This window comes from Eumetopias jubatus, unplaced genomic scaffold, assembly GCF_037043125.1.
Source record: "Eumetopias jubatus isolate StellerSeaLion01/CBP00866 unplaced genomic scaffold, mEumJub1_p1.0 scaffold_16, whole genome shotgun sequence".
Lineage (NCBI taxonomy): Eukaryota > Metazoa > Chordata > Mammalia > Carnivora > Otariidae > Eumetopias > Eumetopias jubatus.
The window spans coordinates 48277010-48301385 of NW_028274822.1; the positions used below are offsets into that span (position 1 = coordinate 48277010).

Sequence of the window (24376 nt, forward strand, 5' to 3'; positions counted from 1 at the left end):
ATTCTAGATGTTTAAAAATAAGCATGTACCACTAAGGAAAACAATTTAAAGACCAGATAAAAGCAGATCTGAAGATGAATCCCTTGTTGTTTGTAGAAACAGGGCCGGCTAACTCATCAAAAATCGGACTGAGATTTGCTGTGTTGGGGCAGACTTAAAAAGAACAATGAAATAATTCTGTGACTCGACAAAAATGGAACCAAAGTGAACATTTAATGAGTACCTACTACGTACGGCCTGGCAGGCTGCTCAGAGCTTTCATATTTAATACTGTCAAAACTCCAAGGCTGACATCATAGCCAGTTTTACAGATGAGTGGGCCTGGGACCAGCAAAGCTAATTAATTTGCTGGGACTGCGGATTCTGCCTGACTGCCGGCTCTATCCCACGCATCCTATGCTCCTTGGCTTCAGATGCCCCTCAGCACCAAAGGCAGGGATGGAGGACTGTGGTTTTCCTACTGGGACCATGAAGGATGGAGTGGAAATGAGTGGGCTTCTTATTCCCACTCACTTTTCTGGAATAACTGTGGTTAGCTATTTTATTTATGGGCATTCTGTGTAAACTTGTATTGGAGGAATGATTTCTTCAGAAAAAAAAAAAAAAAAAGTCTGAAAACCACAGGACTGAACAGTCTCCAAGTCCCTTCTAGCTCTAAAGATCTATCTTTGGAGTTGAAGTGTGCTCCTTACCACTGAACTCATGAAATAGCATGTGGCGAATCTTCTGGGTCATGTATCCTTTAGGGAGTTAGCCTGGGGATACCCCGAGAAGTGGCAATGCCCTCATGTCCAGGAGGGGCTTCTACACCCTTGCAAGTGGTTTTTGCTCATTGAGCTCAGCCCACAGGCCTGTGTTATGAATGACAACTCACCCTTGTTAATGATTAGTGGGACTCGGGCCCAACTGCAATTTACTTGAAAGGAGTTAGCGCAGCCTGTAAGCCAGTCTTCAGTCTAAGCATGCAAGTAAATCCCAACATCTTCCCAACACATGTGCCTGATTAGACATGGCCATGCTGGGCCCCAGAAAAGGCCAGACAGCGAGGACCAGACAACACGCCAGTGTGTGAAGGTGTCAGTGGGTGGTGGGAAGGACCAAGGCAGAGCCTCACTTCACCTAACATGGAAAGGGCACCAGTGACAAGATGAAGCTCCCCACTGCCCCATGGGTAGTACTGGGCCTGGGAAAACCAACCCCTTCTAACTGTGCAAAAGTCAACTCAAAGATGACCCTTGCTTTAAGCAAAAGCAGTATATATGAAAAGGAAAATCACATGTTGATCAAGGGCTGGAAAAGCCAGCCAGCTGAAAGCCAGGAAACTGATGGGGCTTGGGCAGACCAGGTGTGACATCAGCAAAAGGCCCTTGGCATTCCTGGGTTTAATATGCGGGGTGTTAATATTTGTGAGCAACTCAAGGAGCACAGCACAAGTGATCCATTGTGTTGGTGAGGCTAACATATGGGGGAGTCGTCTGGCTGGGTAGGTCAGGCGAGGGAACCTAGTTGGGGCTTAGCACCTGCATCTGGGTTCAGCCTGACCCCACCTTTAGTCACCACAGACTTAGCAGCTTTCACTGTGGCCATGACAGTTATTTGCAGAAAAGCAGGGCGCAGAGGTCCATGACCGATCATCCTTGTTGGCATCTTCCGGGCCCCTCCTTCTGACTGCCCATCGAGTGCTGCCATTTCTATCAAGATGCCCACAGGGATGGGGTGCCAGGCTGAGGACCCCAGGGAGCACCTGCTCCTGCTGAGGCAGACAGTCTGGCCATCATTTTTAGGGGGCAATGATATAGTCATAAAATTAGCCATTCTCCAAAGTCTAGAGACACAGTCCTCAGAAATACCATTTGTATCATTCATTCAACAAATACAGTGTCACTAGGCACACTGCGGTGTGAGTGATGCCTTGAGAACTAAGACAATCCACCCTCAAGGAGGGTTAAGGTCAAATACAAAGACATGAAAATGTATTTGTTAAGTGCTCAGACAAGCCTAAGGGTACCATGGAACACGAGTGGCCTCTTAGTAGGGCCTTGAGGCAGGGCGTTAGGGGGGACTATGAGGGTGGCCTGAGAAAGGGCCCTGGAGGAGAGGTCTGAGTTCCATCAGTAAGAAGCTCCAGTGGGATGAGGGGCAAGAATAGTCTTTCAAATTCTGCACCAAGTATAAATGCCCCAAAGGCAAGGAGAACCTGTCATGGAGCCGGGTATCCTACTAAGGCCAACAAGAGAGGCCATGGGAAGAAGATGGGTCTGAGAGAAGAACTGAGGCCAGAGCCTAAGGCCCTGTCTCTGTGCTCACTACTCTAGAAAACCACAAAAGAGACTTTCAGCAGGGGTCATAAACCTCGAGTTGCAAAAATGACAAGCATCCAGGGTGCGAGGGCTCCCACGTATCTGACTTTGGTCCTATTTTCCTAAACTCAACACTAGTTCCGGCTGAGGGCTGTGGTCAGGAGCCCACAGTGGCACTGGTGAGAACCGAGGGGGCTGGCAGCACCAGTTTCGGGGCCCAGGCTGGGAGGCTGCAGGGCTGGGGGTGCTGCTTTCGCCTGGGATTTGGAGATGTATGGAGTCTGATTAAACATTGTCTTCTCAATAAAATTGAAAAAAAAAAACAACAAAATGAAAGTGAAACAAAGACATTTTCCGATAAAACTTGAAGCAATGGATCCGTACTAAAGAAATAGTAAAGGAAGAGCAAGTTCTTCAAGATGAGACCAAAAGATAGCCACCGGGAAATTTAGAAGTTTGGGAAAGAATGAACACTGGAATGAGTGTTTATCTGGGTAAATGCAAGGTCTATGTTTTTGTTCCTTTCTGCCATTTCCCTCTATTTCTTTACAAACTACACGACTGTTTGAAAACACTAAGAGTTTCCTCTTTCAGGGAAGCATGTTTGCGGGGGTGGGGGGGGCAGAGTAAAGGGATCCTTACATCCTGAGGGTTCCCTCCTGGGACTGATGCTGGGTTAAGGCCTGGGGTCCTTCGGTGGCCTCCACAGATTCAGTGTGGGCACAGGTGGATTCTCTAGTGAGCCACTTATAGCAGAGATGGCAGACAGGCCCACAGTACCCAGGAAGGCCAAAGACTACATTTCCCAGATGCCCGGAGGCGGCCTACGTTCTGCTGAGCCCAAGCCCTCCTGTGGAGGCTGGAGGTAGAAGTAACACAGAGTGGAGCCGGGGGTCAGAGCTGTGGGGTGGAGACATCCACAGCAGTGTTTCCACAGGAGAAGCCCAGAGTGTGGCCGCACGTTTGTCCCAGCTGCACTGCTTCCCACGGGCTCGCTCCTGGGTGTCTATACTGCTTTCTCTCTTTCCTGGACATTCTGTGGACCACCCTAAGTCCACTGCCTGCCCCCAACAGTCAGGGAGGATCCTGTTGTCTGAGCATATCCCACCCTGTACTCCATCTCTCCGTGCCCATCAGAGCCACAGCAAGACTCTGAGTTCCTAAACTGGAAGAGCAGGAACGAAGGACAGTTATTAGAAGCATCTTGTTTTATCTAACAGATGATTTCTTGAAGTGCTGTATGCACGCAAACTCTGCTAATCAAATGATATTTTAAGAAAGAAGAGAGCTCATTAAGCAAGCAAGGAGGCCTTTTATTTAAAAAAAAAAAAAAAAAAAAAAAAAGCCCTGTCACCAATCCTTTTGTGAAGGAAAGACATATTTGGTGCTAATGTAACTACTTAGCACACTTTCTCAAAGAGCAGCATTTTCCAGCATGGTGTAAAGACAGGAAGAAGACCCTTACCAGTGTCTGAATCGCCTCCTGGTGGTGTTTGTGGGGTGACTGGCTAGGGCTGGGTGGGTACTGGGGAGACCTCAGCAAGCAGCACTTCAGGATCCTGAACCAGCGACGCCCACACGCAGCCTGGGTGTCTGCACCACGCTGATACCTGCATCATGCTACCTCCTCCCCACTTCTATGGACCCTCCTATTCTCTAGCCAACAAACATTCAGATGAGGGGAATCACAAATTATTTTCACCCAAGACTCCACCCAGAGATGCCTGGGGTTTGCCCTTGGAGGAGCCAGGCTGCAAGGTGAAGTACAACCTCCAAAGCCTTTGGAAGGTCACCACCCAGCACCAACGCCACTGGGTCCCCAGGACATGGCCCTCCTAGGGCACATACACAGAGCTCCACCAGCACCCAGATACGCACTAGCCAGCCAGTGTCTCGCACTGGTGGTCCTGAGCCAGCAGGCGGAGCCCCAGGGCATGACGGTGAAAAAAATACACACTCGGCTCTCAGCTGTGCGTCAGTGCTTTGGGAACTGCTCCTGTGGGGTCCGTCTGCCCCAAAGCAGAGAATACAGCACCTCACAGAGCCTGCGGTCGGCCTGCCCGCCCTCCCTCCTACCTTGGCCACCACTGCTATGCCAGTCTGCCCCAACCTCATACCCGCAAACTGAGAATTCCAGAACCCACCTCATGAGCTTCTGGTGAAGATTAAATGAGTGAATGTATAAAAAGCCCTTAGCATGGCGCCTGACATACCATAAGCCTTTTTTATGCTTCAGCTTGTGTTCCTACTGTTACTGTGTTCACACAGATGTGGGACTACCTAATCAGCAAATCCTAAGGAAATAGGCTCTTTTTCTCAAGTATCTTTATCTATGAATCAAGGCAGGAAAGAACAGTTTGAAGAGTATAGTATTTGCTAAACAACCAGAGCGGTCTGCTTCAAGCAGGAGCTCTAGAAATCACTGTGAATGATTCTACTGTCAGCTTGGAAATATAAACCTGATGGCATACAAAATGACCCCAAACAAGCCCACACTGGGAGACCATGTACCAAACAAAACTGCAAAGTCACCAGACCTGTGCTTAAAACAAAAAAAACAAAAAAACCTCAAATTTTAAAAAACTGAATGGAGAATCATTATTCAGATAGGAGCTCTAGTTCTAGCAGCTGATTGTCAGTGGATGGAAAGTGTGAACAGCATGCCTCATTCATAAACTCCTCATTCAACCAGACTTAACAGCTTCCACATTAGCAAAATTGACAAGGATGAGAACGGAGTGTGCAGGATCTCTGGAGAGTCTAGTCAAACCTCCACACTGTACGAACTGAGACCTGGAGCAGGCTGAGTGATGGGCCTGTGGCCGTGACGTCCAGGACAGCTCACTACTGTCTCTACCCCCTCCCCTCACTACCTAGGGGAAATCGCTGCAGTCTGGGTCAGCAATGGGGGTCCTGCGGGGATGGTGCTTTACCCAATTCTCTCAACGTGCCAGGCGTTATAGAGAATCCCCACCCCACCCCCAAGCAGTTCACAAGGGGCCAGACCACCTTCTATATCCTCAGACATCAACAGTGAGGCTGGAAAAATCCTTCTCCGCTTCTCCAAGACCTCATACTTCTAAGTCTTGATTAAGAGCTGCTGTCTCTGGGGAGCACTCCCTGATCCCTGAGTTCCTTGAGTACCTTCCTCTGTGCTCCAGCTGCACACTGCTGAGGACTCACTTCATTGTTTGTTCTTGCATCTGATGGTCACTGTCTTTACTAGCTGGTTTGTGTCTCCTACCCTTAGAGGGTGACAAGTCAAGAGACATTTTCATGTTCACCACTGTATCCCTACTGCTTAGAACAGTGCCTGGCACATGTAGGTTTGATGGGTTCTGTGGAGTGAATGAGTAAATCCTGCTGTGCCGTAGTAGTGCCTGAATTTCTACTCAGGAGGCAGGCATGGGTGGCAATATACTTGGGAGGGGATGGAGACTTACACAGCAAGCTCTTGGCTTTTACTGCCAATAGTAGATACAATATAAATGTGGGTGTTGCTAAAGATCTGGGGGCAGTTAAAGCACTCCGTAGCACTTCTCTGGGACTCCCAAGTTGTGCTGGGTTGGTTGTTTACATGTCTGGCTTCCAGCTTGGTAATAAGCTCCTGAAGAGTGGGTCTTACTCATCCCTAAACCCTCCCAGCCTCCATCAAGGCCTTGTACCCATAGGGGCAGAAGAAACGCATGAGTAAATGAACGAATAACTAGTAAAACCTCTCCTCAGACTGGCCTGTCTGCTTTGTTCAACTGATGTCAGGAGCCAAAGTAAGTGCTCAGCTCAGTTTAAAACCAAGAACAAAGCTTTGGGGTCAGGGCCAGCCAAGACGTGAGAGCCAGACTTGGGAAGCTCCAGCGCAGCAGGAGAAGCCAGAAAACAGAGCCGGAAAGAGATAAGGCCATCCTGATAGATGCTTTCCTCATAAAAGAGGTTCAAGTACACACTGGATGAACTTCTGAGTTTCCTGTTTTTAAAACTTCCTTATGATGAAGTTGGAGCTGGACACCATCCCTTTTAGCAGGGGGGGTTTACGCTTGTCTGGAATAATCAGGCGCCTGTGGCTCAGTCCATGTGCATAAGCACAACAGAAAAATGGCGACCAGAAACCACAAAGTCAATGGGCTAAGGTGGCTGGAGTACTGGGTTCTGGAGCTGCTGGTTCTGCTGGGCATCCACCCCTGTGCCCAAGGGGCCCCAGCTATGAAGCAAGGAGGCCAGGCCACGTCATCTCTGAAATCCTTCCCACCCCTGCAATGCTTGGATTTGTGTCCCAGTCACACCGAGAACTCCAGCAGAAAGGTATTAGTTAATACAGGCATGAACTAAAGTACCGTAAAGTATGTATGTATATAATTTACCAGTATAAATACTTCCATTACTTGAGTATAGCGATTTCCCAATACTTAATAAAAACAACCCTAGTTTTAAGTGGCAGTTATTCATGAATAGGATGTCTGCTAATCAAAAAATTTACAAAGCAGTACTGCTTCTTCATCCTGCTGCTAAACTACAATATTTTGAATGGTGTTCGTAGTTTCTTGTGTGAGTTCTTAAGCAGAATATACTACAGAAACAGGCATGTTCTTTTCTCTGTCAGGCATTACAAAGGACCTGGTGTTTTTCTGTTACAGAAAATTAACCTTACTGCACCTTGGTTTCCTCATTTGTAAAGTTTGAAGGAATAGAGTTTATTCATGTCAAAGATCTAAAGTTTATGCCCTGTGATCCCCCTAAACACACTTTGTTGCTTCCTCTGGGGCCAGCAGCTGGAGAGCTGAGCGAGCCGGCCACCCTGTGCCATCTCCCCTGTAACACACGGGGCCCTCCCAGTGGGAGTCAAGGAGACCCAGGCAGTGACGGCCGCCCCTCTCCCTGTACCCTGGTGGCCAGCTAGCATTTCCTCCAGGTGTCAAAGATGGGGACGGCCATGCATTTCTAATAAGGATATCAAACAGATAGTCTGGGTGATCTCTTCCTGGGCAGTTTAAGTTAAAATATGTTCCCACGAGCTCTGCGTAAAATGCAGTGATCTTCAAAGTTAATGACACCGGTAGCAACTTGCGATCCCCATCCTACAGAGGAACAAAAGCAGAGGCTCACAGAGGCGAGCGATTCGCCCAAGCAGAAAACTACAAGTCTCCCGAGTTCTCCTCATCGATCCCCACATTGCGTTTACTTAAGAAATGTGGGGTCCTTGGGGCACCTGGGTGGCTCAGTCGTTAAGCATCTGCCTTTGGCTCAGGTCATGATCCTGGGGTCCTGGGATCAAGCCCCATATCAGGCTCCCTGCTCTGCGGGAAGCCTTCTTCTCCCTCCCCCACTCCCCCTGCTTGTGTTCCCTCTCTCGCTGTGTCTCTCTCTGTCAAATAAATAAAATCTTAAGGAAAAAAAAGAAATTTGGGGTCCTTGACAAGTTGGCCCCATCTACCTCTGTGTGAGGTGCTGTGCTGGACCCCGTATAGTCAGTCGCCCTGTGAGTCTTAGTTCACCTCTGCGAGACAGTTATCATAAAAGCTCCATTTCACAGACGGCTTTCTGTGAATATGGAACTTGTTTTGCCTGTTGGCCAGAGTGAGTCGTGGAAAGTCCTACGGCTGGACAGACTTGGGTTCAAACTCCCATTCTGGCCCAAAGCTGATGTTTGAGACCGTAACTCTTGAGGATCAGTGGTCCTATCTATAAAATGGGGATAAGTACTTGGGTACCATAGTAAGGGGGCCCCAGAACTTGGAAATAAAGGCACCATTCCAGAATGAAACAAACACGGAACAGTTCTAAGACAAAAGCACAGAGAAGTGAGATTACGTTACAGAAACCGAATGAGTTCTCAGCCAGGAAGAGCTGGCAGTCACCTGACCGAACATCTTTAGCATTAATTAAAAGTGCTAATTAATTGTATGTGAAATTTTAATGTGTCTCCCCCTCTTGGTTTTAAGTTCCAAGAGACAGGAACCAGGCCCACCTTTATCCCAGCACCTACTCACATAAAAGGACTCAATAAGTGAATAAATGGACCATGGCCAAAGGAAGAATACATCAGTCAGAAAGGTCAGCAAGGGAAGCCCAGAAAAATAGAAAAATAAGGCCAACCCCACAGTGGCCATCCAAGCTGGCCATGAGAGGACATACTTGCACAGAGCCTTCCACGGCTGATTCAGATCTCCCTGGAAATGTGCTCACAGGCTGGTCACACTGAAATAATCTGGGCCCTGGGGTGATGATTTGTGTAAGATTAATGAACTGGCCTTCTGGGTCACACAGAGGTCTGTGAGCTGGTACCACCTAGTGTCCACAGGGAATAAGCCTGCTCTCAGGTGCAGCCAAACCTGGGACCACAGCAGGTGGGTAAGGTCACGCAAGCCTCCTCATGAGGTCTCTTGCGGGCAGCTCTGCCGGCCACGCCCAGGTGATCCTTGAACCCCTGACTTGAAGGGTTTGCTGTTACTTTTTCGAGAACACCTACTTTGCAAGGTTGTTGTAAAGATGCAGGGAGTGAAAAGGACCGGCACAAAGTACGTGCTCAATCAACAGTAAGATTACTGCTACTCTTTAAGGCACACGTCTAATAAATGACTGAGTCAGAATTCCATGAAGAAGATGTGTTACTTTCTGTCCAAAGAAGCTTACGGTGTAGAGTACAAATAAGGACCGTGGTGAGTTGAATGGGTGCGAGTCTGACAGATCTACGGTGGGGGGAAGGAAAGCCATGGTGAACAGGCATGACCACGGAAGAGCTCGTGCAATATGGTGGAAGATGAATAAATGGTGAATCAGCACCAGGGGCCACACCACCCTCCCTTGGGGCGATGGTCATGAGTGGGTAGTGTGTCGTTGTCACAGTGTCTAGGGGGCAATTCCAGCACTTAGTTTGTAGAGGCCAGAGCCAACATCCCGCAAGATTCCTGGCATCCTATGGGGTGAGCTGTCCTACCCTAAATACCAGCAGCTCCCTGACAACACCGGATGCAGTAACAAGTGAGGGGCAAGGCTGCAAAGACTCAGAGGAGATGAGCACAGAGTTTGGCACGGGGACTAAAGGGGAGGCTCTGCAAGGACAGAGCCTCACTTACCTACTTTTCTTCAGAGCAAAAGGAAGGGCTTGTTGAGCTAGAGAAGTAAGCGTTCCTTTGGCCTGTGGTGAATCACAGAGGTCTGTTCCTGGTACCATTTTGCTTTGTTATTTGCTCCAGCTTGCTGGTCAGTTTCCAGCCCCAAGCCCAAGATGCAAGAGGCAGGACGTTCACATGGTTTGTTTTGATTCCTTTCTTCACCTACCTTTCTCCAAAAGTCGACATGGCCCTGAGGAATGGGGTGGGTCCCCGGATTGCTCTTGCTTTACAGTATTGGAAGAGGTGACAAAATGCACATTTGGAAACAGCAGGCCACACGGTGAGGACACACACACGCACACACGCAAAATAACAAGGAAGCTTTCTGGCTGAAAAGAAAGTGGAGCTTTCTTTCTTTCAAATTTACAAGTACTGAATTTGCAGTGTCAAAGCAAGGCAAGTTCTTTGAAATGGGAAGGCCAACCACATTACGCACATGGTGTCACAACTTTTCACCCAGAGAACTATAAAGCAAGCATGCATATACATACCCAACTTGGGCACTGTCACGATAGGGCAGCACTGAAAATATACTACAGAAGGATCTTCTGCCACTGATAAGGACTATTCTAAAAAATAAAAAAAAAAAAGAACAAACAACAAACAAACAAACTAAATGCAAAGACTGTTAAATTAAAAAAAAAGAAACAACTGTAGCAATTAAGCATTTGTGGAATTCACAGCAATATTTGCACACTCCCGCGCCTCCCCTGACAGATGGTATTCTGTGCTCCTTGCAAAATGCAACCTCAGCGCAGCAGAAGTCCGCCGCCTCTCCTCAGCCAAAGGTTAACACGCCAGACGCTGGCGAGGGTCTCTAAGGAGTACACACGAATCCTCTCTAGCGAGAGTTGGCTGTGGGTTGCACGGCAGGACAGAGCAGACAGAGCCATGAGTCTGGAGCGCCCAGTGCTGCCAACAGTCATGCCACACTGGAACCATCCATTTCTCCTCTGCAGTGAATGATGCAAAAGCAATAGTGCCAGAAACCGTGAGCAAGAGTCACTTAGATGCCATTGTGATCGTTGGGGTTTTTTTTTTATATGCTGGCAGCATGTTAGGTTCTGAGAATAAATTAAGGGAACAATTACATAATCAGTCTTAGCCTCCATTCCGGCTATAAAGATACTACTGGAAACAGTTCTGCATGATACTCTTATGCAATCAAAGGCCACTTAAGAAAACATTAAAAAAAAACTCTCAAAAGTACTTATCCTGGCATATGAAAATAACTTTTGCCAGAGAATTGCTGATAAAAAAAAAAAGAGAAACAAGTGGAGGAGATTAAAAACCCAACATTCTTTAACACAGTAGCAACACACATCAGATTTTTCTTCAATAATCATGATGATAAAATCAGAGGAAAAAAAAAAACTAATACTACTAACTGCATCAAGGTTTGGAGATTGTGACCTTATTTTTACAACTATGATATTAAATTGTCTACCTGCCCAGTATAAAGTTGGGTTCCTTGGCACGGCAAAGCAGGCCCTCTGTCTTCTGGCTCTTTCTGCTCCTCCGGTCTCAACAAACAGGACTACCCACTCCCCACCCCCCCGCCCACTCTTATCATTCACCCATCCATGCTAAAGGACTTGCTGTCCCCCACCTTTAAAAGACCCTGCTGCCTGCCGTGTCCAATTTAGTATGCTTAGTGAATTCCTATTTATTCCACCAAACCTAGCTGAGAAGTCATGGCCCCAGGAAGCATTTCCTCCCCCTTCACCAAGTTACTCATTCCCTTTTTGGATCCTTTCTCTCTGGCTCTTTATTTCCACTGCCAGAAGGACACCGATCACAAAGGGCTGCTCACCGTTGCCTCCCTCCTCTTCCAGAGGATGAGTCCAAGGGTGGGGCACATGGCAACCCCTCCATAAACAGTGTGGGCAATGCTGTGCTTCAGAGCAGCCCCTGAGTCCCTGTCACTGGGAAGGCAGGACCAGGGCTAACCGTTCATCGCACAGTGATTCATGTCGACAATGGTTTACAGGACTGAAGCCATGGTCCCAGCCTCAAATATCAGCTGTATCATCTTTGTATGACCTTGCACCCTTTACTAACTCTTCTGAGCCTCAGTTTCCTCAACGAAAAGGACAGGATAAAATTACTAACTAGCCTATAGGAATGCTGTGAAGAGTAAGTCAGTCTATACTGGGAAAGCCCTCAGAGCAATGCCTGGCAAATAATGACACTCAATAAATATTAACTAGTTTTACTGGGAACTGCCTTCTTGAGTTGAGGGACGTTTTACCAGCATAGCAGCTGGATTCCGAACCTCTTCAGACCTCTGTGCTAAAATACACAGGCCTGCTAAGATGTCAAAGGTGTGCTCCAAGGGCAGGTGAGGGATGACACATGACTACAGATGTGTAACCCTCACACAGAGCTGTCTCTCCTCTCTCGAGGGAGAGGCTTCTCATCAGATACCATAGACCCAAACCCTGTCACTGCTGCAAGGACAAGAGTGCCACATCCAGAGTGGGCCACTAAGGCCTCAAGGGCCAAGAGCTAAATAAATCATGAGCACACCACCGTGTTAAACACCAGCCAGCCTCCTCGGGCTCTCTGGGTGACCAGCAGCAGATCCGGACACTGTAATGCTTGTGTACGTTTACTTAGGCAGACATAATAATAGTTAAAGCTAAGTATCCATTAGATGCCCAATTCTAAAAGCTTCAACTGATGAAAGCAAGTCAAGTGACATGCCAAAGGGGACACACTAGCAGGTGAGACCAGTCGGGGATCCGAAGCCATGCTCTTAAGCACCATGTGCCCTGATGCTTTGCCCTTCTCTAAGACTTACTAGAAGAGTCTGTCCCTGTGGGTTTGCCTGGGTATCCACGGACTTCCTGGACACCAAGCAGTCAACCTTCATCCACATTCTCTAGGGTGGCTTTTCAGCCTGGCCTGCAGGTGACCAGGCTGGGAATGGGTGGGGCCAGAGGGTGACCTATCACAAACTGCCCTGACATCAGAGCTGCCGGCGCCTCATTCTCCTGCTCTGCTCAGCCTGAGCGCCTTCCCAAATGGAAGGACAGAGGTTCTCCAAATAAGCCCCACCAACTCCTGCCATCCACCCAGGAGAAAAGCCTGGAACTACTCATTCCTCGAGGCGCTCAGCATCCAAGTCTCCTGCAACACAGAAGAAGGAACGTATCGAACAAACTTAAATGGCTTAGTGTTAGTGCGTTTTCCTCATTACTTAGTGCTAATGTGTGCTTCCTTCCCACACACTGAATTTGTTTGGACATTTCTAATAGAACAAGAAAACGAGAGAACATAAATGCATGGGAAATTATTCTTTCCAAAGTTCCATTCACAACGTGCCTTTTAGCAAATGGGGTGCACTGTTCTCTAAACGAGTGCTCATCTGTGTGGTCCTCACCATTTAGGTCGAGAAGAGGCTGACAGCCTGAGTCTCATTCAGAAAAACGTGTTATTCTACTGCACAGGTCAAGCTGAACAACTATGAATATGGAATGTTTCCCACCAATCCAGTAGAGCTAGTCCTTTTCTTGTTGGCCATTCTCAAGCAGCCAGAGCGGCGAGGAGATAAGTAAGAACATGGCATCTTTGAGTACTTCCCTTCCATTTCTGGGTGGAACCATCCTGTTGACTCCCACGTTATGCAGGGTTCAGAGGAGGAATCCAGAGCAGAGACCCGCACAGCAGTTCGACACAAGTCTGTGGCTGTTCAAGCCCTGGGGAGCTGGAAATAGCCAACAGAGCTCCCAAGAACACATCCAACGTGTTTCCCGAAGTAGCTCCAAATCCAGGAGGGGCTTCAGGCTTTAGCCAGAGCAGGCAAATATCAACAAGTGGCAAGCTCTTTCCTTCTATCTCCTCCACGAGCAACTCTGAGCAGTGTGAATCTAAAGAGAGGCCCATCGTGACCAGTTGCTGTGTCCCAAACCTGGAGGATTCCTGTGAATTTGCAGCTTTCCTCTTTGTAAGTAATGGGGAAATATCCATCATCATGGTGATGCCCAAGAAAATCAGATTTGTTTGCCTTCTGTATTTGTGAAAGAATTAAATCAGATGGTAGTTGTCAAGAAATGACACAAGACAGCCACATTCCATTTCCAGGGGACTTAGGAAACTGGCTACCTCCATGTGTTGGCCTCCAACCGCTGTAGTTATTTCTTGTATGCCCAAGTTGCAAGCAGAAAGCCCACACGATTTTCCCTTCTGTGACACTTAACACTTGACTTGGAGTCAAGGTGATCAGAAAGCATTACATAAAAGATTATAACTTCAAAAGAGAAATTAATTCGAGAGAGATAGGTCTTTAAGGAATTAAAGATCACATTTCCATACAAACATCTGCCAAAGAAGGAAAAAGAAAACAACAACAAAACAAAGGAAAAAGCTCCCATCCCAGGGCTGCGGCCCACATGGGCAGAGCTGCTTCTGGATACACAATGTTTTCCAAACCTCTCCAGGATGCGTTAAGAGCACCATCTTTCTTCTTCACATTGCTTCAGTTCCTTGCTTAGAAAAGTGTTTCTGGTATGAGGGAACTAGGGGTTCCCGGCCACAAAGCTTCCAAAGGCACACACTGCCTTGGAGATACTGGAGTGTTCCAAATAGCCAGGAGATGCACAAGGGTCCCATGGTCGACAGAGCATCACAGACCACAGTCATTAAATCTGCTCTCAACCCCTTAGCCCAGAGCCAGGCAAGATCTCATGCCATCCTGGACCCTCAAGTGTTCCCTCCAATGCTGAAAACTGGCTTTCTGTTCTATTTCCACAACCCTGGGGCATCTCTTTTGGCTGTGAGAAAGTTCAATCTCTCCCAGGTGAAATAGTCCATGAGAGCAGAAATACGCTCTTAAGGACATAAAAACAAGCTACTAACGTCTAAAGTTAAGAGCAAAGAAAATCACATTTGCAACAATGGTGGGTGAGCATGAACACAGCCCAGGGGTGTCCAGGAGTCTACGTTAGATATTGGGCATGCATGTATATTGCATTCCCCAATTCTGTAGTTCATTCCCTACATGACCAGGAAGAAAGAAAACACACGCCTGCAAATGTTGGTGTCAGAGATTGAATCGTGATCCCCCCAAAAAACATGTTGAAGTCCATGGCATCTGTGAATGTGGCCAGAAATATGGTCTTTGCAGATGTAATCAAGTTGGGATGCATTCATACTGAATTAGGATGGGCCTCAGACCCAGTGGCTGGATTTCATAAAGACAGACATTTGGAGACCCCCAGATACACAAAGAGGAAAGGCTGTGTGACAACAGAGGCAGGGACCGGAGTAGCACAGCCAAAAGCCCAAGATGCCCGGGACTGTCAGCCACCCCCAGAAGCTGGACTAGGTGACAGATGATCCTTCTCTAGAGCCTTCAGAAGGCACAAGGTCCTGCTGACACCCTGACTGCTGACTTTTTGGCCTCCGGAGTGGTGAGCGAGCACACTTTTACTGTTTCCCTGATGATTTGGAGGGAAGCCCTGGACAGTGAATCCAGCTGGCATTGGGTCACTTTGCTCCCATGGCTGTGCAGCGCCACACGCTTCCCGCGCAGGTGGGCCGCGCACTCATGCACAGTGGCCGGGTGCGTGGAGAAACTAAAGCTGTTAAGATTGACGCCAGAAAACAAACGATTATTATGAAATCTCAGGATCAGAGCCTGCCGGGCGCTTTCTCTTCCCAGCCCCCGCCCCCCACAACTGCTTCCTCCTCCCACGGTATTTTGTTACAAGCTGCGGGGGAGTAGGGTGGGGGGGGGAGCCTTGACACCCCCACCTCGCTTTCTGAAGGGCTGGCAATACATAGCAGATGAATGAAAATTAAAACAAAATCAAGATGTTCTTGCTTCCTCTATTTAAACTCTTATTAGCCCTGGGGGTGGGGGATGCTCTTCCTCCTTAGGAACACTCACCCCTGCACGTGCATAGTTGGGAGGAGGGCAAGAGCAGACCACCTGCGGGCATTCCGAGCCTGCTCTTCACAAAGAGCTCTGTCCCTTGCATCCTGGAGTGGAAGAAGACAATCTCCCAATTCTGGGAGAAGGACGGAAGGAGCCTGTGCAGAAGAGGGACTAGAAGCCTGAGCAAGAGGTAGGGCTGAGGCCCGGGGCAGGTGTTTGGAATCCAGGTTGGGTCCTAGCGGGGGAGTGGAATTCCAATGGGTGGGAAAAGGGAACACAGAGCCCAGGATGCGGGGAAACACGACCGTCGCAGGGATGTGTCAGGCTCCCAGGCAGTCAGAGTGAGGGGAAGTGGGGGACCCAGAGCTGGCCTGAGTTAGATGGGAGAAAGCATCTGAGTAGCCCACAAACACAAGCCGGTGGTATTAGCATGAGTGGCTATGTTCGCCTACTCATCACGACTGCTCACACCACCCCCATCTTCACAGCCACCCCGGGACTGCCAACACCGCTACCACAGCCAGGCCGTCACCGCCGGCTTACGGGGGCCTATCTTACCCCACGGCGTAGGGAGTGGTGGAAGACCCCTGAGGAACAACTGTGTGTGATCTGCCTCTCCTCCCTCTCCCTTCACAAATACTTCCTGAGCACTCACTCTATGCCAGACCTTGGGGATGTGATGACGGATGACAAAGATGAGAGCTCCATCCTCACAAAGCTTGTGGTGGAGGGAGTGGCCTGACTGGGAAATAAGAGGTTGCTATCCACGGGACAGCTAACCTGGCCTGAGGGAGGCAAGGTGGGCTTCCTAGAGGAAGTGACACCTAAGCTAAGCCCTGAGGGATAAGGGGCTAGGAGAAGATAAGCTGGTGGAGGGATTGTATGAGTCAAGGCTGAGAGGAAAGAGTAGAAGGCCTACTGGAGGAACTGAGAATGCAAGAAAACTCTGCTGACCTCACGTGCCTGATCCACCAGGGTCTCCACGCCCCTCTGTGAGTCACTTTGACCAACATTTACAGCACGCTCAAAGCTCAGGCTTGGAGGCTGTTCACTAGAATACCCACACTGAACTGCACACTTACTAAGAGTCAGTTATGTCCATCCACAACCTGTTTATACCAGTTATACTTGTTGCTCATACTTGTTCAATAAAGACTGCACAGACTGATGAAATGTGAAGGGAAAAAAGGAGCAACGCTACAAAGAAACACCAAATACTTAAAAAAAAAAAAAAAGTATTCAAGTAAGTCACTTTTTAAAAAAGGGGGGATGCTAGAAAGACAACTTTCAAAGATTAGCAAAACACTGAAAATCCAATAGGATTTTGCACTTAAATTCTTGAGTAACTTTAATGACGTTCAATCTGGGGATGCCTGGCTGGCTCAGTCAGTGGAAAACGTGACTCTTTATCTCGGGATTAGGAGTTCGAGCCGCACGTTGGGTGTCAAGATTACTTAAATAAAAATCTTGGGGTGCCTGGGTGGCTCAGTCACTTAAGCGTCTGCCTTTGGCTCGGGTCATGATCCCAGGGTCCTGGGATTAAGTCCCACATCGGGCTCCCTGCTCAGCGGGGAGCCTGCTTCTCCCTCTCCCACTCCGCCTGCTTGTGTTCCTGCTCTCACTATCTCTCCGTCAAATAAATAAAATCTTAAAAAAAAAAAAAAATCTTGGGGCTCTTGGCTGGCTCAGTCAGAAGAGCACGGAACTCCTGATCTCAGGGTTGTGAATTCAAGCCCCACGGTGGGTGTAGAGATTACTTAAAAATAAAACCTTAAGGGGCGCCTGGGTGGCTCAGTCGGTTAAGTGTCTGCCTTCGGCTCAGGTCATGATCCCAGGGTCCTGGGATCGAGTCCCACATCCGGCTCCTTGCTCAGCGGGGAGCCTGCTTCTCCCTCTCCCACTGCCCCCTTGTGTTCCCTCTCTCACTGTCTATGTAATAAATAAATACAATCTTAAAAAAAATCTTAAAAAAATACATAAAATAAAAATCTTTAAAAAAATTTAAAAGTAAATAATATCTTAACAAATAAAATAAAGAAGCCCAATCTGGACATGGCAGCAATAGGTGGGAATAATGATGTGTGGTTTTGATGCCAGAGACAGAGTCCGATCCACAGGCCAAAATGCAAAGAAAAGGCTTGGCATCAAAAAAACGTGCTGAATGGATGATCATCAATATACCCTAATGTAATTTCTGTGGAGATTTCTTCCATGGATCACTGAACTCTCCTCATAATCACACACTTACTATAAATAATCCTGCAGAGCTGGATGGTGTTTTGGTGATCGAAGATCAGTAGAAACTGGTGAGGTTGCAGGCTTGCTCCTAAAAGGCCTCCTGAGCTGGGGAGGGAGTGAGTCCTGGGGCTCAGGAAGCCCGGAAGTGGTTAAGACGGTGATGGTGACAGTGACCAAAGCTGTGGCTAGATGAGCTCCCCAAGACAGGGTAGGCATTAGAGCTCCTGACAGTTGTGTGAGCAAGAAAGGGAGCACGTCTGCGGGGGCGGCCGTAATAAGGGACCACCTGCAAATGGCTTACACACAGGAACTGCTTATCTCTTGGTCCGGGAGGCCAGAAGTCCAAGCCCACGGCGTCCACAGGGCCATGCTCCCCTCTGGCGAAGGCACTAGGGAAGGGTCTGCTCCAGGCCTCTCTCCCAGCTCCTGGTAGCACCTCCGCAGGTGGCAACATAACACCAACCTTCACATAGCCACATGGCATTCTCCCTGCATATAGGTCTGTCTCCAAATTTCCCCCTTTTAACAAGGACGCCAGGCAGATTAGATTAGGGCCCCGCCTGGCCCCAGTACAATCTCAACTAATTACATCGGCAATGACTCTGTAGCCAAAGAAGATCCCATTCTGAAGTACTGGGGTTGGGACTCAGCAAAAGAATCTGGGGGGGTGGGGGTACACAAACCAGCCAGGAAAAGGGAAGTAGGAAGAAAACAAGCTGAATGTGAGGTTAAGAAGTCTAACCTTGAGCCATGGAGCCCTCTACTACCTGCTCTTGTGCGCCACCAGGACAGGACCGGTCGCGGTGTCCTGAGCCCTGGCCCCCAGCCCGAAGCCATCTGCACGGTGGTTTTCTCCTTTGACTGCTGTGTACCACTGGTGGGGACCGTCCCAGGCCCTCTCACCAAGCAGAGAATGGAAGCAGAACCACCAAGAGAAGGTTCTAACTCCCAATCCCTACCTCTGTGACTCATTTTATTTCCTGTAAATCAAACTGGTTCAAAAGCAGCAGCAAGTGTTTGCACACTTTGAATACGTCCACACACGTGAAGCACTGAAAATCATCTGTCTAAAGCTTGGTGCAGAGTCCCAGTATAAAGGCACGGATGTTAAGAGCTAGCCTGATGGCGCCGGCCCCGAGGTACCTGCATCCCCGGCAGATGGTCTACGTGTTCAGCTCCTCCCGCCACTCACAGCACCAGGGAAGGTGCGAAGGAAAGCTGCTGGGTTGGCACACGGAGGGCGGTCCTGAGGGCCATTTGGGGTCAGGAGTCCAAGCGAGTCCTGGGGATGGCAGAAGCCTTCTTCAGTCTGTCCACTCACTGCCCCCCAGGCCTGAGGTTTCGGGCTGACGGCTGCTTACAGACACAGGTGGGTACAAATAAAGATGCTTCCCTGCCAGCCTGCGCTATTGGGGGATGGCAGGCTCCAGTCTTTGAACACTAACAAAAGCTCCTCGATGGCAAAAGCATGCTTGGGAGGGGCAGATATTACACAGCGCCTCACAGAAGACGCTCGACATGCATCAGATCAGATGCATTCATTTCAGGAGAGAAAAGGCAAATGACACTTTTCTTCTTTCGAAAAGGTTGGTCCAGAAATTAACTAGAGGTTTTATTTATTTTTTTTTTTTTGAGATGTGCCATTTCCTCCAACTCGTTTTTCAAACTAAACTAGGCTGACAGATTGGGACTGATGAGATCACAGGCAAGGTCTTAATTTAGTTATTACCCATCCCATGCCTTCCCTCCAAAATTTTCAGTATAAAAAGAAAAGGCTACAACTTGACTTCAGTTACCATACTTTTCCCACCTGACTTTGGAAAGCAGATAAAGGAAGCTAAAATCTTTTATATTTTTTCCTTCCTGCTGAGTCCACACTTTAAAGAGGCAACACTCTAGAGCTCACCTCTTTGTGTCCACCCCATCTCAAACCCTTTTAAACCTCTTTGAAAATTCCTCCCAAAGGATGAGACAGCCCAGTCAGTCACTGCAAACAATTCTCTGCCTGTTCAGAGTGAAACGATTCTCAAAGCAGACCCAGGGGGTGGGCGCTTCCAGTGTACTTGGCAGCCATCACCTGGGTACCGTGCAGATGCCTGAAAACCAGTGCCAAATCATGCCCACCAGCCACGTGCCTGAGGGTGTCACCCACTTGCAATGAGGGCTCTTGCCTCCTATCACTCTCAAAGACAAATGTTTGAGGCTCAAGAACTGGAAGCACCAAGAAAAAAGGTCCTTTCCTAACAGGACCATGATGGTCACTAGACATAAATGCCCTGAAAGGTCACTAGGCCACCTGCGTGTCTCCAGTCTTCATGCTCAGAAGCTCCACCTTCCGTTCTGATGGCCCCGTTCCACCTGGCCAGCAATCTGCTCTCCACTGGCACTCACTGGCCTGGCAATGCTGGTCACATCTGCAAGGGTGTATCTTATCCTCAAGCACCAAGATCTGTCTTCACTTTTGCTGAACCTCTCTTCCCCGGCAGACAGTGGGGCTCTTTGTATAGATGCAGATTAGAGTGAGCGGTGACTGGCTTTTCTCTGACTAAGCGGCCCACAGCTCCCACGTGACAACCACTCTCCTCACAGGATATTCAGGGGCCTTGTTCCAGATGCTATGGCACGGGATCACTGGTCATCTCTCTTTCGTGACAGAGGGTTTGCTCATACATTTGTAATAGTTTTTTGAAGACTTCAAGTCATTTTTAAACCTCATTATCAAAACAAACTCACTTTTAAAAGACAATGCACAATATACACATCCGCTAATTTTCTGTAACGATAAGGTTACCAAAAAAGTCCTGCAATGCTTGCCCTTGATTTTTGGCTAGCCGGAGTGCTCCTATTCAAACGCAAGCCAGACCACACTGGTCCTCTGCTCGGCACCCTCCACGGCTCTCATCGGGCTCACGATAAAAACAGACCTCATCACAATCCATCCTCCAGAACTTCTCCTCCTGTCTCCCCCTCTCTCTACTCGTCTCCCATGCCAGCTCTCCTACGGTTCCTCAAGCATACCCCACAGCCACGTTCCAGCCTGAGTGACTCTGCGGCTGCTGTCCCTTCCCCCCAATACCCTTCCCCGCTGGAACAGCACAGAGCTAGCTCCCTCACCTCCTTCAGACCTCTGCCTTAAAGTCTCCCCACTGGGGTGCCTGGGTGGCTCAGTCTGTGAAGCGACCGACCCTTGATCTCAGCTCAGGTCATCTCAGGATCATGAGTTCAAACCCTGAACTGGGCTCCGGGCTGGGTGTGGAGACTACTTAAAAAAAAAAATCTCCCCATCAGTGAGGCCTTGCCCCCCGCCTCCACCTCCTCAGGGAGCCTGTAAGTCCCTGAAGGAGGATCTTTGTCTGATTTATTTATAGAAATAACCCATCACTTCCAACGGTCCCAGCGCAGGGCAGGTGCCAGTACCCGTACAGGTATCACCCTGCATTCCACGTAGTTAAGGAACTACTTTATCGGGCACCTTCTGTCTGGATGCACATGTCTCCTTCCCCAAAAATGGCTGTTTATATACAGGCAGTTCAATGAAATGGACTCTGGCTGTTCCCATTCACCATGTGTCATTCATCCTTCCATGGGGAAGGGGCTTGGAAAATCCTGGGCCACTGCAGTGAAGCCATGCCAATGCAAATCCAGTGTTCTAAAACATGACACTCATGCTGATCACAACAGGACAGATGGGACTGACCCTGGCTGGGTGTGAAAGTGATGCATTTCCCTCCTGAGGACAAGCTACATTAGCTCACTCCAGAGTTACAACACACTGCCAGGCTCTCTGGAAAACACTGCCCATCTAAATTCCAAGATACGTTTCACACGAACTTCTGAAGAGCCTTTATCCCGAACTGTAAACGATCACCGACCTCCATTACATTTGTGCCTGCTGAGTTTAACCTCCCTGAGCTGGGCCTAGCATCTCCAGCCGCTGGGGAACTGAGGCACGTGGTCATCATCTGTAACACATTCCCCTTCTCCCCCTGCCTTTGGTCTCCCGTATGGCCCACAGTGAGGCTTGCTGGCTTTGGCTCTGCAGAAGAGGCAACACGCTCAGGAGAACATGGTGTGCTACGTTCCTTCGAGCCCCGTTCAGGCGGACTGTGGTCGCTGCCTGCAGGTGCTCCAGCTTCACAATCCCCCAGCGACCGCTGGGCTGGGTGATAATGAGGAACAGTCTTAACATTTCGCCGAGATCAAGAAATGTCATGTCTATGGCAGTCCGCTAATTTACTAACCTAGTTATTCCATCAGTACGAAGATGAAGTTAACCTAACGTGACTCCTTCTCAGCGAAGTCACGTTGACGACTAGCAACCTCCACTCTTTCTGAAAGCACGCGAACCATCTGTTTAACAGTCCTCCCCAGAGCTCTGCCAGCAATCCGCCTGAGGCGTGCTTGCTAGCCTATGATTGTTAGAGCTCACCCTCTGCTACCATCTTGGTCTCTTTTTGACTTCTTTAAGGCAACATCTGCCTGGCATTCGACTTAAAACTTCCTTTATTCTCAACGACATTTTAAAGATCATTTGTTGTTTCTAAATTCTTCCCATTCCCTGGGATCTAGGCCCCAAAGACTAGCACTCACTTCAAAATGTAAGGCCTCTCTCCGTTCCTTTATTCCACAATAAGTGGTATCTATTTACTGAATGCTGTGGCGTGCCCAGCACGTTGCCTGGTTTAGAGTCGCCATTTCACAGTTCTGCATGTTGAAGAAGCGAAAACAAGGCCGGCTGCTGGCATCTGCTCTGTCCTTGTACCACCAACCCCAAGAAGTTTATCATCCCTTCTCCCTCCCCTTCTGAATGTGGTTTTAAAAGCCCCATGGCTATTGCTGGCATTTTGTTTGATTGTGGCAAAATACATCTAGAACAGAAAACCATTTTTCGGTGTAGATTCACTGTCATTAAGTACATGCACAACCCTGTGCAATCATCACCACTGCTCCCAGAACTTTTCCATTACCCCAAACAGAAACTCTATCCCCCTCACCCAGCCCCTGGCAACTGCTTATCCACACTGTCTCTATAGATTTACCTATCCTGGTTATTTTGTATAAATGGAATCATATACTATGTAACCTTTTGTGTCTGGCTTATTTCAGTCAGCATGCTGTTTTCAGGGTTCATACATAATGTAGCATGTTATCAGGACTTCACTCAATTATGGCTGAATAATATTCCTTTGTACGGATACACTGTATTTTGTTTATCCACTCATCTTCTGATGAACACTTGGTTTGTTTCTACCCTTTGGCTGTTGTAAATGATGTTACTATAAACACTGGCAGACAACTATCTGTTCGAATTCCTCTTTTCGATTCTTTTAGGTATATACCTGGTGGTAGAATTGCTGGGTTATAGGATAATTGTATGTTTAACTTTTTGAGGAACTGCCAAACTGTTTTCCATAGTGGCTGCACCATTTACATTCCCACCAGCCACGTACGAGTGTGCCAATTTTTCTTTCATCAATCTTTACTTCACTCTGGACTTTAGGGCTCCTCAAACTATTCTTACAAGTTTACTTAAGCCATTCTTTTATTAGTCTTTGGCCTTTAGCTAATGGATTTTAAAAAGCGGAATTCAGTAGTTTTCTCCAAATCCACCATGACCTGCTGTCTGATAATATTTGGACTTTTACCTCCCACCTCTCCCTTTGATTATGAGAGCGAACTTTGCAATCTGATGCCTGGATCTGGATCCCACCCCCCACTCTCCAGCTATGTGCTCCAGCTTCCTCCTTTGTTAACTGGGATGGCGAGTGTTTTCGTTTCCTATGGCTGTGGTAACAAATTACCACAAAGTCAGTGGCTTAAAACAACAGAGTTATCATCTTCTAACTCTGGTGGTCAGAACTCTGAAATGGGTCTCATAGGGCTAACATCGAGGGGTTAGAGCTGGTTCCTACTGAAGGCTCGAAGAAAGAATCTGTTTTCTTGCCTCTTCCAGCTTCTAGGGGAGGCCATAGTCATTGGCTCATGTCCCCTTTCGCCATCTTCAAAGCCAGCAATGGCGAGTTGAGTCTTTCTCACACCCTATCACTCTGACACTCTCCTGCCTCCCTCTTCCACATTTAAGAACGCCAGTGATTACCCGGGCAAACCCAGATAATCCAGGATAATTCTATTTCCAGGGCAACTGGTCAGCGACCTCAACTCCATCTGCAACCTCAACTCCCCCATGCCACGTGACCTAACATAGTCACAGGTCCCAGGGATATGACATGGATGTCTCTGGGGGGCATCATTTTACCTAACACAATAATAGCAATACTTTCCTCTGAAGGTTGTTTCTAAATTCTTTCCCTTCCTCAAGATATACAGTTCCGAAGACTGAAAGTCACTTAAAAGATCTCTCTACTCACTTACCCAACAATTACCCACTGAGTTAATGAAACAAAGCATATAAAGTACTTAGAGCCTGGTACCCAGTAAGCACTCAATAAATGTTACCCATTATCACTTCATGATCCATGTATTTTATAATCCCTTTTGGCCATGTGGTTGCAGCCACAAGAATCCACCTCATAGTCTGAACGTTCTGAGATCTGTCTTCCTAAAACCCAGCCAAGCACCGCTGCCTTTCACAACCATCAAGTCCAACACAACTTTCCCATTACCAACCTATGTTGTGTTTGTGTTACACCAGAAGTGGAACCGGAGCATGGCGGCTCCCCTCATCACGTCCCCTAACTGCGAGGAGATAAAGCACCACGCGGGGCTGGTCAAGAACTCATGATACCATCTGGTCCCAACGGTAGAGCCGAAGCTTCCATCACCGGGTTTCTAACCTGTGTCCAGGCCGCAGCCTTCAGCCCCACCTGGCTCAAGGGTCTGCAACATGA

General features: G+C 48.3%; 1 protein-coding gene across 2 annotated transcripts in view; it reads right to left on the reverse strand.

Moving 5' to 3' along the window:
* The window catches only part of CABLES1 (Cdk5 and Abl enzyme substrate 1), a 110784-nt gene that overhangs the window by 29420 nt on the left and 56988 nt on the right, over positions 1-24376 (reverse strand). For both annotated transcript variants that reach the window (XM_028098323.2, XM_028098324.2), the window contains exon 4: positions 9901-9978. In XM_028098323.2, coding sequence (XP_027954124.1) covers positions 9901-9978 — 78 coding nt within the window. The remainder of the gene's footprint in view (positions 1-9900; positions 9979-24376) is intronic.